This window comes from Zonotrichia leucophrys, chromosome 2 (assembly GCF_028769735.1).
Source record: "Zonotrichia leucophrys gambelii isolate GWCS_2022_RI chromosome 2, RI_Zleu_2.0, whole genome shotgun sequence".
In the NCBI taxonomy this organism is placed as follows: domain Eukaryota; kingdom Metazoa; phylum Chordata; class Aves; order Passeriformes; family Passerellidae; genus Zonotrichia; species Zonotrichia leucophrys.
The window spans coordinates 37,383,466-37,397,524 of NC_088171.1; the positions used below are offsets into that span (position 1 = coordinate 37,383,466).

General features: G+C 39.6%; 1 protein-coding gene across 5 annotated transcripts in view; it reads right to left on the bottom strand.

Moving 5' to 3' along the window:
• Positions 1 to 14,059, bottom strand: part of SATB1 (SATB homeobox 1) — a 92,037-nt gene that overhangs the window by 64,123 nt on the left and 13,855 nt on the right. The window contains exons 1-5 of one of the 5 annotated variants that reach the window (XM_064704605.1): positions 8,830 to 9,320; positions 5,752 to 5,987; positions 1,799 to 1,975; positions 879 to 1,005; positions 28 to 151 (exon numbers count right to left, since the gene is read on the bottom strand). In XM_064704605.1, coding sequence (XP_064560675.1) covers positions 28 to 151; positions 879 to 1,005; positions 1,799 to 1,975; positions 5,752 to 5,962 — 639 coding nt within the window. In that variant the 5' untranslated portion in view covers positions 5,963 to 5,987; positions 8,830 to 9,320. Of the gene's footprint in view, positions 1 to 27; positions 152 to 878; positions 1,006 to 1,798; positions 1,976 to 2,235; positions 2,265 to 5,751; positions 5,988 to 8,503; positions 8,548 to 8,829; positions 9,321 to 14,059 lie in introns of those variants that run through there. The other 4 variants (XM_064704608.1, XM_064704607.1, XM_064704606.1 and 1 more) reach the window with 4 other exon arrangements.

Below are 14,059 nucleotides of genomic sequence, written 5' to 3' on the forward strand. Positions count from 1 at the left end.
TTATTTATTACATGTTATGCTAAGTACCTGCGAAAGGGGACATTCCTTGGCCAATGAACTCTGGTTCATATCCTTCAGTAAGTCCTTCAGAGCATTCCTTACTGTTGTGTGAGACCATTGTTCAGGAGGCAAGTCTTCTAGTTTAGGGCAACTATTTGAAACACAGATTAGAAAAGGGATTATTACAAGATTGCATCCTGCTGCAGAACATTCCTTTAAGACAGACAGATTTCATTTTGCGCATCAAGCAGATGCATCTGGAGATTGCTCTCGGTCTCCTGATTGTTCCGATTAGTTAATTACTTTATACAACACATCTGCTGTATTGATGCATGAATTATACATCAGCTGCATGTGGCGACTATTTTTTCATGTTACTTCTACCTTCCTGCTCTGATGCGCTTGGTAAAACAATTTAAGGTGTAATGCTTTCTCACGACTGATCATGAAAAGCATTAATATATTAACCATTTTTGCTTTTTTGTTGCCGTGAAATTTAAGAGCCTAGACAGCAACAATAAGTGAGAGCAAGTCATTCTTTTACAAAATGCACACAGATGGTACTGTTCATGATATGCAAAAATATTTTTCTCTTAAGTAAACTTTATGTAAAATGCCTTCTTGTAATGCATCATTTAATTGACTAAAATGCAATATAGTTTTAATGAGATATCCAAAGAAAATCTATGTATCAGAGCTATAAAAGTTTTCTGCAATAGTATACTGTAAGTCAAAGAAAAATTAGAGTAACTAAAAAGGAATTCAGGCAAGCCTTTGTACTTTGAGCACAAAGCACAGTGGGAATTAAATACAAGCAATATTAACAGTTAAGAGCAGACAAGTAACAGTTCACATCCCAGAACTGGTATATGACTTACCTGTGTAACTGGATTTTCAGTGTGACCACATGATACACGTCTTGCAGCATGTCTGCTACTGTAGCATCAGGGGCATCTGTCACATAGGAGAGTGGAACTGGATTCCACTTCCCAACCTGGATAAGCCCTGCAGGATTGTAATTTTCGGAGGGGAGGGGGAGTGGGCAAGAAGGGCAGGAAAAATTGAAAGAAAGTGATTTACCTAATTCCTAGGGGCAAAAGAAATATCTGATTTTAACCTTTTGTTTCTAACCTCTTAAATCTGGCAAAACAAAAGAACAACCCCCTCCCCCTCCAAAAACCCCCACCCACACACCACCAAGGACAGGCCTTATCTATATTATGAAATAATACAAATGCATTGCAGTAGAGATTTTTTAAATATGTACAGAAGTATATTTTCCTAAGCTCCCATGAATTCAGTAGGACATGATATAATAGTTAGCATTCCTCTCAACAAATTAGTAAGAATTTTGCAATGCAAGAATTGAGCACAAAAAAATTACTTTGCAGTCTATAAAACCATCAGGAACAAAATAAAAGAAACAGAGCTGGATATTCAGTCATAAATGCAAGTTGACTCTCAACAGTCCATCTGCTCAAATATGCTTTACACTTCCTTGTGGATCCTCAGTGGAGCAGATTATTAAGGTCAATAAGCATACTAATGATTCAGTTGAAGTCTTTTTTCTTCTTTAAAAAAAAAAAAAAGAAAAAAAAAGGAATTTACCTCCACATTCCCCATGAACAAAATGTGCACTAACTAAATAAAAACACATCAAGGAAAAAAAAAATACAGACACAGAATCTGTAAGAAGTTTAAGTAAAACCTGCATTGCATTCCTGAAAGAAATCCTGCCCCTCCCCCAAGACCCCACAAACAAACACAATTCATTGTACAATTTCATAATCTTATTTACCTTTTGCTTGGGCAGCAGAGCTGTGAGAATATCCAAGAGATAGCAATGCCATTTCAATCAGCTGGTTGAAAAGCATATCCTTCCTCACCAACACAAATTCTGCATGCTCCTCCTTAGAATCATACTCAATGGCATTTTCATAATGTTCAACTACACAGAAAACTGGAAGCATACTTCCTATTAAAAAAATTAAATTTAACATATTAAACTTGAGTTATAGTAGAGTAGGTGGGTCTATACAGAGTTATGTAAATAAAACCTGTACGAACAGGCAGAGGAGGCATCAAGAATCATCACAAATATTTGATCAACATATTCCCCGAGTCCTTTCCCTTCACCCTCCCCAATAAACAGAAAGTTCTACAAAACATATATCTCCCTGAAAGGCAGAAATGCAAAATTATCTCCCTTGATCAGATGCAGATTTAAAGAATTACCTTCTATAGAAATAACAAGGTTGACTGAAGAGAAGTTGATTCTCTCTGTCCTGCCTGATTTGTTGTGAGTAGCAGGCAGCATGAGAACCTAAATACATACTGCAGATGTCTTCACTGTAAGCCATTTTAGTACCAGCCACATAATTTTGTTTGTTAACATTAAAACTTTCTTAGTCCTGCCAAAAATATTTAATTGGTTTCAACATCAACACAAATCACCTTGTGTGTTATACATTCACTCTGAAAAGAGTACACAAGGAAACAAGGCAAAAGTTAACACTAATTTGTGCTTCATTCACTGAGTGCAATTGAGCACTACTTTCTCTTGCATCTTTAAGGAACAAATCATGACTTCAATGCCACTTTAAGAAGTGTACCTGCACTTCAGGCTTATTTTTGTTGTTCTTGTTGTCGTCTCCTGCACTTTACATCCCACAACGCTATTTTGGCATGCCTGAAAGTTAATTCCTAGTTTCCAGTTTTGCAGCATCATATGGCAAACCCTTCCATACACTGCACAGAATATTAAGCAAGTAACCTTTTTTTCTTTCCTTTTGCCTTTTTCTTTTTTCTTTTTATTTATTTTATTTTATTTTCCTCCCTTTTGATGACAGGGAGAGAAGTAACAAACAACCCAAGCTGGTTTAGGGACAAAGTCTCTCCCAGCAATCACATTCCTGGACTATATGAAAATCCCTCCCAGCCTCCCAGATGGACATTGATGACACAATGACCTGTGGTTTTAAGCTCCAATCCTGTTCCACTGTCTCCAGCAGCACAGGTTAGGATCTCTTAATGACAGAAAGGAGAAGGGTTAAAAGGAGATGTGCAGAACTGTCTTATGGCAGCCTGCCAGAGGGGTATCATCTTTAGCATAAATGATGACAAGGGTTATTTTAACAGGGCACCCAGGAACTCCAATTAGTCCTACAATGTTAATGCCTCTATAACCACTGCCCTCTAGACTTACAGAAACCTCCTAACCCGCTAAGGTGCACCAGACATGCTGTAGTCTAAAAGGAAGCTTTACTCTTGACAATAGAGTAAGACCACATCTGCTGATTTGTGCTCTAACATATAGTAAGAAATCACGATAAAAAAGATACCTCTTAAGCACGTATATTTAAACTACATCTGTTCACCAGAGAGCCAATCTCTGGCAAACAAACCCCTTCAGGCTTGCAAAGAAAAGCTCACAAACTCACTCCAGTTTGCCCAATAGGCTCAGCATGAAAGACTGAAACACAAGAGCAAAAGCTTGCCAATATTTATGTAGTGCAGGAAGGAGATTTTTTTTTTCTTTGTAATTTTTTTTTTTTTGTAATCTGAGTGAGACTGGCCAGGAAGGGAGAGAAGACCAAAGCAAAATCAGTACATGCAAAGTGATGTTTATTTCACTGGTTTTAAATAAGCTGTGGACACACACAACTCATCTGCAAAAAGGTGGTGGTTTGTTTTTTGGGCTTTTTCTCCCTTTTAGGCTCTCACAATTGATGTTTTACCTACTACCATCTGACTCAGAGTAAGGGCTCAAAATTCTTAAGTAGTTTCACCAGTAATTCCTGAAGATAAAGTGTAAGCAAAGCTTCATTCTAACAAACAGTGCAGACACATCCTAAACCAACTAAAGCATATTTATTCTTCCCCTTATCAGCTCCTACAAATTAAGCTATGATCAGACACAACACACGGTACTTTGCTGCTTATCAGCACCTTTTTTTGCCGGGTACATGGTTTCTTCAGTCGCAGCATTTTGGGAAATGTGGTACTTTAAACAACACAGGAGAGCCTCCTGGCCAAATTTTGAGGCACAGCATAGATTAACAGAGGTGGATCCCAGTAGTGCGACACAGGTATCATCTGACTACAAATCAAGCCACTAAATCTTTTAGCAAACTGTCACTAGTGTCCTTCTGTTAATGTGAAAAATGTTATACAGGAGAGCACAATCTCAGCTGGCTGATCACTCCTGCTAGTACTTGGCAAGACCTCCAAGTGCAGCAACTTCATAACCTTCTAGTATTAAAGGGGAGAGCATTGGTCAGCGCTCCCTGCTAAAAATACAGCATGATTTAAACCTGAAGGCAGTGTTAGAGCTTTTGCTGAAGGTTTACGAGTCTGTGTAAACAGCACGTCTGCCATAAGGAGCACTGAAGTCTGTAGAATCCTTGTCTAAAACTGTCCTGGCATTAAAGTTTGCTGTGCAAATATCACATAATACCAGAGACAGCTGAAATCTCCTATTTAGGAATTTATGGAACTTATATGTTTGCAGGCGTCAGAAAGTCCTTTTTATACAGCTCCACTGCTTCACTGTACAATGTTAATGCACTCTGCTTGAAAAGCCGTAATAAATTATATTTTTAATGCTCTTACCCTGGCTTTCTTAAGATGCATACATTCTTGGCAAACAATCAATAAATAGGGTAATCATGAGCAGAGGCCAAAGAATTTGCTGAAGTGCTGTTTTTCCATTTTTAATAGATAAAGATCTAACAATACGGACTGCTGTGTCTGTTCATTTCAGGATCAATATATTCTTTGTTTTCGCCAAACCGAGGAAAAAATAAATGATTGTACGATAAATGTTATGCATCAGACACAATGAAATTCCTCTGCCTTCTAAACTTTGTGCGTTTAATAGTCTTGGTTGCATTTTGCACTTTGCTTAGCAAATACAAGAAAAATCTGGATTATAAACATAACTGATTATACTAGGAAAAGTAGAGGCTGTTTTAAGATATATGCCAAATTACATGCAGCATATTTCAATTTAAATTAACAAGCCTGCAGGACATGGTCAAAAAGACTTACAAATTTTGATAAGTAAAATTTGCATATTATTGTCCATTAAAAGTATTTTCAATGCAAACAAAAGCCATCCATATACAAACATCAACGATTCTAAATGTGCCTTTTCCTTGTGTAAATGTCTAATTACAGCAAACCAGCCACTGAAAAATATGACACCCAAGTTGTTCATTGTTCAATAATGAATTGTACTTAAGAAAATAAACTGCGAAGATTGACATCATAAATGACTTTTCCAATGTGATACCTAAAGATTTACACTCTCTCCTTTAAACCAACTTGCAACTGTTATGGAAATACTGCTGCCCTTCCAATCATAGGACCATCATTAGGAGGAAAGGCGAAGAATTTTTTTGGGGGGTTCATTATTTACTCTTACATATTTTTGCGTTTCTTAGCCCAGCGCTTACTCAAAGAATTAACGCACCAAATTACTTATATTTCAATGTAAGAATTTCCTTTAATCACAGTAGCTAGCCTTTACCTTAACAAAAATCAGACTCCACCCTGAAAAGCAAGATGCTCCACCCAAGAAGGAACCTTACATTTCCCAAAAGTGATTTATATCAGAATTGGGAATATATAGTATTTTAGAATGGAGATTTTAATTCTGAAATATAAATGAAGTTAAGTCTGCAAAAGTATGCTTCCCCCCCAAATATTATAAATCATATTTCTCTAATGCAGAATTATCAAAAGCGTTACCTTTTCTAATATTAGTTTTCATCAGGTGTCCAGAGTGTTTTAAAGGCACTCCTTGCATTTTAGTTCCTGTACTTCCAAGTCTTCCTCTTCCTAATGGGCTCCCATTCTGTTCCAAGCGCGCAATTTTGGCTGGTGGACCCTTCGGATCGCTTACATTGTTAGACATTTCTGAATGTTCTTTCCCCTGAGTTGCCTCGTTCAAATGATCCATACTCAGTCCCGCCTCTAAAGATCACCTGCCATGATTAAAAAAAAAAAATATATATGTTGTACACGTGTGCGCATATGTATACGTACACAGCCTGCACATGTACAGAGACAGATATATATGTATCACAAGCTCATAAAGAAGAATAGATAACTATTTTAACTAGAAATAAATGTTTTTTTTTAAAGAAACAAACTTGTTTTTCAAAAATTACCTCATACCCCAGTTTACAGAGAGATTGTATCATAATATAATGGAATGTTTTTTTAAAAGCCAACCAGAGTACTTCTTAAAAAAAATTTAAAAAATCTTTGGAGATATTCTACTAAAACTGAGAGAGTCTACAACCCATATAAGTGATGATGATTGTCAAGGTGTGCGCTCCAAGACAGGTATTGTTACAAATCTCACAGAAAGGTTTGTTATTATTCGCGGATGTTTTTGTTGTGGAGGGAGAGAGAAAGATTCTAATGAAAAAATTCTTGATCTATTTGATTATAAAATGGACAAGCAAAAATAGAGAGATTGTTAAAACTTAAGTTGAAGAAGCAACAGATTTATTAGAGATGTAGACTATTTCCATTTACAATTCCTCTCCCCCTTAAAAATAGAAGTTAGAAAAGAATTTGACATTTAACTTCAGAAAGCAGTGGTGGGAGAGGATTGCTTTTGATTTTCCTAACCAATATTATACAGAGTTTATCAACTTTTGCAAGGTTCAAAACATGCAATTTTTCAGATATTAAGCTTCAAGTGTTAAACAAAGTAGTTTATTCAATTAAGATAAATAACGGAGTAGTTTCTCATCAAACATAAAGCTGGGGAAAAATCCTCCACAATTTCTACAGTACTTTTGATGCCCTTAAATACAAAAAAAACCCCAAAACCTGAGTGATGCTGACACAGCTATTTGAAACCAAAAAAACAGAATTTCAATAGCAAATTAAGAAAAGGTATATATTAGCATGCTTGTACTTCCCTTTTTTTAAACTTCTGAAACCTCTGTCCATGAATAACAATTACAGTCAAACCACTAAAAATCTCCCAAGCCTACAACATAACAGAGTAAGTTTTAAGGATTTTTGCCACTCATCAGTACCTGTTTTTCAACTATATTAAAAAAGCTTGCTGAGAGCAAAGGCATCTTTCTGGTTATGATTTCACTAATCAATACTGTTGTGATTGTTAGGTATTTTATCTACCTTTCCCTGACAGGAAAAGGTATAACTATACAGACAATTATGTTATATATATAAATATAAATAATATAATCACTAAGGACAGGTCAACAGACATTAATCTTTGAACCAGTATTTACATTAGCAAGTACAAATAGTAATACTGGGGAAGTCACATTTAGAAAGACTGGTGTGAATCGGATAATTGCTACTTTTCTTTCAGTTGCCTAATAATTCAATACATTTTCTGCACATTTCATAGCCAAGTTACTAGAGCCTAAATATCTTGGAATCTTTATATATATGCAGTTCTATGTCACTAGTATACATGCCAGTGATAATTTTGCAGACTATCTTTTTCTTGTTTGAACATCACGCTGTTTTTCCCGATACGGTGAAGAAAAAAGCAATGTATTAACTCGAACCTTTACAAGCAACCTCAAGAATACAACCAAATAGATGAAGTTCAGACAATCATTATTTTTCCTTATGCTGTTAGGTGACAAGCTAAGGTTCACTATTCATCTTTATCCCATCTGTTTTAGGTCATGCGTCTCATTAGCAGTAAACATGCCTATTTTAGCCACTTTTCAAAAAGAATTTTTTAAACTGTGCTAAGTGTAACCTAAGCAAAGAATTACAGACTTAAACTGTTAACATCTTCCGATGTTTCTTATAACACTAACAGACCATAGGGCTGCTATTCTGAGACTGGTCTATCTCAAGAAAAAGAGGATTAACAAAAAAAAAAAAAAAAGAAAAAAAGAAAAAAAAGGGGTGTTGGGGGGGGAAGAGTAAAAGAAAACACACACAAAAAAAGCTTCGAACAAGAAATTCCTAATCACTTTTGGCAACTTCAGAAGTACTCTAAGGCAGGAAGGTTCTTTGCTACAAAAAGTATCTAGTCATCATGAGTCAGAATCGCACTACATCATGTACAGTGAATAAAAGTGATAGATCGCCACTTAGTTAATACACTGACTGCAACCAAAACACCAAATGGGTCATTTTCGCTTGGCCTGAGAATACCCACCCATCGGCATCCTTTCACCGCTTAGTCATCTTGTAAAAAGCTTTATGTTACAAAGCAAAATTACATGCACATAAAACACCTAATTTACTCATTTAAACTCCATGCCCAAGGCTAAAGTTCACTGAAACCTCAGTTTGGAATAGTGATGAGCAACAACCAGCATGGCCTGCCCAGGGAGAGGGTGGCAGGAAAGACCTATCATCTCCGCCGGTTCCAGGCCAGGAGTTTCCCCGGGTTTCGCATTTAGGCATCTTTCACAACTACAAGTTTTCATCACAGATCACTAAGAGCACAATTTCAAGGCACAGTTTCCCGGAGCCAGCGTACACGTACAGGCACACCGCGCAATTTCTGAATGAGAGTCGGTGCCGTATCTCCTTTTGTCGCGATGTAACGCTGCCGGTATTATATTATTTCTTTCTCTCCTCCTGAATCAGCCCCCTCCCCATGCCTTTCCCCTCCTCTTCCCTCCCTCCCCCATAAAAACCCATAATCACATTTGAGAGAGGCTCCGCACTTATCCGTTCCATATGGCTCTCACAATCCAGGCCAAGCTTTCCCTGTGACCTTTTAAAGAGACAAAGAAGCAAAGTACTTATCTAGAAAGAGAAACACTGCAGTTTTCTGAGTGAAATTAGCAAAACCGACCCGAAACTCACCACTTCAAAACTTGACAGCATATAAATAACAAAAACAAAGGAGGTTTCCTTTGCAGCCCGAGCTCTTGAAGAGGAAGAAGTTCAAGACTGATGTTTTTAGGTCCCCCCCTTTCTGAAGGGGGGTGGGGGGGGGGGGCAGCAGACCTGAGGACTACTTCCCCTAATATTCTCTTTTTTTTTTTCTTTTTTTTCTTGTTGCTATTTTCCTCTAGGCGAGGAGGGGCAAAAACAGATAGCGAGAAACAGAGTAGCCATGAGCAAAAATGGCAATGGACAAAAAAAAAAAATAGAGATTAAATATCTTTTGAGAGAGCCAGTTTTCGAGGTTTAGCAACGGAAGACAGAGCTGCAGATCAAATTGATCAGACAAGTGTAACGCTCAAAATGAGGAATTAATAATAATAATAATAATTTTAAAATAAGTAGCAGGTTTAAATTAAGGTGGAGGGTGATTTAAGTCTAGCTATCCTTTCAAAAATAAAACCAATGCATAAAGGATCAAGTGAGAAAGGGGGTTATTAAAAAAAAAAAGCAAAGAAAAAAAAAGGCAGCTTTTCTATCCAGTGTGAAGAGCAGAAAGTCTACTTCTAGGTTGTCACTTACACTATTATTCTCCAATAGGCACCCAGAGGAGCAGCACACACAGAAGGAGCCCGCTCCCCTCCCCCTCCGCAAAAATATACACCGTAACAGCCCCCAAACTTTCTGCGGAAACCTCAGCCCCAGAGATCGCTACTGGAGATAAAAAGAGAAAAAAAAAAGTGGAGAGAAAATTGCAGGAAAAGGCACTAAAATGCCACTTTTAATCTCGCCTCTGCGGTCCGGGGAGGGAAAAAAAAAAAAAAAAAAAAAAAAAAAAAAGGAAGAAAAAAAAGGCAGAGAGGACCTGTCTCCTCTCATTTACCGGGGGCTGTTGTGCGAGTGACGGGGGGAGAGAGGGAGCGAGAGGAGGAGAGAAAAAGAACAGAGGGGAGGAAGGAAACACACAACAAGGCACACCACCACCACTACAAAAAAGTGACGAGGTTTCACTCCCTCCGAGTCCAACACCGGGAGAAATTATAATTTTTAAAAAACCCCGAACCTATTAGGAAAAAAAAAAACTAAAAAAAAAAAAAAAAAAGGAAAAAGAAAACCACCAACAAAAAACTGGTTCTGCTTCTGCAAAGAAAAAAAAAAAAAAGAAAATCTGGGAACTCCGAGAAGAGTTACTCGCAAGAAGGGGTAAAAAATATAAAATAGGTTGCAAAAAGCCAACAACAACAAAAACCAAGCCAGCAAAAAAACCCCAGTAACAATTGAAAAAGAATAATAATGGTAGGCTTTGTATTTTGTCTTTTTTCTCTTTTTTTTTTTTTTTTTAATTCTCGTTTCCCCTGGCTGGCTGGGTATGGTTGTTATTTAGGCCGGTTTGGTGGTTGTTGCTGGATGTTACATGGATATGTGTGTGTGTATGTGTGTGTGTCCCCGGACGGAGCTGCCTCGCTCTGCTCTGCTCCCCCCCCTCCTCTCTCTCTCCCTCTCTGTTTCTGTCCCCATTAAATTATTAGTTGACTCATCACTACTCCTCCTCCTCCTGCTGCTGCCGCCGCCGTCCCCTGCTCACAGCCTCCTCTCCTCCTCTCCGCTACCGCTCGCTGCCGCTGCTGCCGCTGCTTCTTCTTCCTCCTCCTCATTTTAATACAAAATAACACCGAGGCCACCGGCTTTTTTTTTTTTTTTTTTTTTTTTTTTCCACAGCCGGAGACGGGAGGAGGACGCAGCCTCCCTGCTGCTGCCCGGAGCCCTTCCCCAGCGGCCCCGGATCATCCGACGCGTCCTGGGAGAGAGAGAGAAAGTGGCAGAGGAGGAGGAGGATGAGGAGGAGGAGGTGGTGGTGAAGGAGAGAGGCGTGGGGGAGGGGAGGCCGGGGAAGGGGGAGGGGGTCGGCAGAAGTGCGGTGGCAGAGGGGGACCGCAGCGAGGAGCGGGGAGGGGGCGCCGGGCCAGGCCGGGCCGGGCCGGGCCGGGGGGGCGGCCGCCGGCGGCGGTAGGTGAGCGGGGGGGCCGGGGGAAGAGGGCGTGCGGCTTCCGGGCGCGCACGAATTTGCAGCTCGCTGGGTACGGGTGAGGCGGCCCTGCCTGCGCCGCGCACAATGCCCGCTCCGCGCCGCCCCGCTCCGCGCCACAGCGCGCCCCCCCGGCAGATGGGGCCTGCGGCGGAGGGGGCGAGCCGGGGGAACGGGCATGGGGGCACAGCAGCAGCACCCGCAGCAGCAGGAGGAAGAGGGGCGGGGGTGAAGGCTGAACAATATCCTGCCGGCGCTGCCGGGTGCGCCGCGCTGTCGCAGCCCCCGCCCCTCGGCGCGGAGCCTGCGCGGGCCGCACCGGGCAGGTGCACAGTGGCGGCGGCCCCCCAGGGCCCGCAGGTGGGGACGCGCCGCGGGGGCGGCCTCGGGGGGCCAGCGGCCCATGTGGGGGAAAGAAGTTTCTCCTTCCCTCCCCTCGCCTTCGATACCGACGGGGGTGAAAGAACAGCACCAGCCGCGGTTCTGAAAGGCGGCCGAGGCTGAGTGAAACCGGTCTCGTTCCGCGGAGGGCATCATCCACCGCGGCTGTGGTGGCTCCGCTGGGCGCCGCGGCCAGCCAGAGCGAGCTGCAGCGCACCGTGCGTGAGAGCGATACACCGCTCCGGGCTCGGGACGGCCACATGCCACATCCCCACGCCACAGAACTGCCCCTGTGTCAAGTCCACAGCGCGGGACCGAAAGCCATCCCTGAAAGGTGAAAGCTAAAAGGTGGTAAAGTATTGACAAAATAAGTAACTGCGAGACAGACAGGGCTTGTTCCCATCATGCACTTGGAAGAAAGTAACCCAACTAGACAAACTTGAAAGCAACAAGTTTGTACAAGCTGCGAGATAAGGGAAAAATTAAACTTCTTTATTGATAAAATGCATAGTGTTTGAATAGACTATGTCTAAAGGGAAAGTTGCATCATCGACCAAAGAAAACATGAATTACTGCATAGACAGGTATATAACCAAAATGTTTAGGGCAGTAACTTTAAAACAACCGACAACAAAGCAACAACAAAACACAAACATGAGGCAGCAGCAAAAGTAGGTGAGTGAGAAGGCTAATACCAGTCCTGTAATACACAAAATAGTATGGCCTCTGAACACAGAAAAGGAAAATCATTAATTCTATAAAGAGAAAATTTTGCACTACGCATATACTACTTATTATTAAAAAAGAGGAATGCATCAAGACAAGGTAAAGAATCACATTGATGTTTACTAAAATAAGCACAAACAGCATATAGGACATGCAGGAAAAAGAAAATGGTAATAGGGCGAAATGCATGAAATATTTATCATATTCTGCAGTGCATAAAATAGATTATAATCTCAGAAGCAAAGAAATGCAAGGCTGGAAAATGAATACACTGTTACATAATACTATTATTCAAAGCAGAATAAGTGGAGGTGGCATATGTATGAAACATGAAAAGTTGTACCTATGTTGTATGTCTTGAAAAGGCTTACTAAGATCATTACCGAGACTGCTGAAAAGGAAAAATAAAAACCAAAACCCAAAACCAAAGAAACATGTTTCGCAAAGAAAAACAAGGGGAAATGTAGATGACATCTTCCATAACATATGATCAAGGGGTAACTGTCTAGCGGGTTGTTTGTTTAGAAACCAATCTTTTTTTCAACAGGATAGAGTATCAATCAGTCCCTCTTAAAAAAAAAGATAAAATATATATATATATATATGTATTTCCCAATACATTTGAATATTTGGAGGAAAACTGTATTAACTAGTTTAATTCAAACTTTGTGGGCACAATGGAAAATCTCAATGTACTATTTTTTCAACCTTTTCAGAAAAGCCTAATAAGGTAAACTTAAACTTCAGCAGTAAGCAGGACTGGCCACTAAAGAAGAAAATCATGAAGACTGTGAGAGTTTCAGCTGGCAGTATGCTGCCTGCAGTATGATGGAGGATAAGGACACTGAAGATAATTCAAGAGATGCAGAGCTGATTAGAATAGAGCAAATATGATCTGGAACAAGATTTGGGACTAAAATACCACCTTATAAAAATGATTACCAGATATGACAATAACAAAACCAAATAACAACAACAAAAGATTACAATCTTCTAAAATAACTTTTGCTTTGGTGTTCACAAATCATTCTGTTCCTGGTTAAAAAAAAAAGACAAACCAAAACAACACAATGTTTGGATTAAAACAAAGTGATTAATCTAAAAAGCAGAGATGGTGAATTAAAGGAGCAGGGAGATAACAATCTGATAATACAGGAGCACAGAAGGCCTAATAATGATATTATTACGCACATAACCAAACACTGACAAACAAATATTCTGTTAATTATATAATTGTGCATATGCTTCCTATGCTTGAGATAAATGATTATGGAAAAGAACTCTCTTCTTGAAATTGCATATATGCACTAAACCTTATAAACTCTCTACCACATGGATTAATCTAATTCCCATACACCACTTATGCCTGGTAAAGTATTTACTACAGACTTGGAAAGCTGAGCGTGAAACCCTTGCTTTGACTAGAAAGCACGAATTACTGAAGGCTGCTACATCTTGACAGACAACAATCAGATATCTCTTATCAATACCGAACTACTTGGAAATAATTCAAGATACAGATATCTGATTTTCATTTGACCTATTCCAATTTGCACTTCACTGTGTCAACTTTGATATTAAAATGTTCAGCTAGAATAAAGATATTTATAATAAAAACATATATAAAGAACAGAAGATGAATAGATATTGTCATGGATACATATGCAGGCAATCATTTAAACACGCGGCAATAGTAACATCACATTTTTCATAGCTTCTAGTCAACGTACAGCAGGCAAATATATGCTTAATAAAGGTTATTAATCCTTAATAAAGTTGTTGTACTGTTTTTATTATATATAAATGAATTTTGCCCAAGCATATTTTGAAATAAGACAAATATTTAAAAAGTTGGGCCACGTATTTTCAACCCCATGGTGAATTAACTCTCGAGCAGCAGTCTCAGTAGCTGCAAAGCAAAACAAATTCTCCAGTGTGGCATGCTGCCTCAGTGCCTCCTAAGGTCTCTGTTCCAATATTTTCTTGTTCAAAATAAATTAGGAAATATGGGCCCAAATCTTGAGGCTTGGCTGTTGTGCAATGCAAACAGAAATGACCTGGCAGCAGAGCAAAACC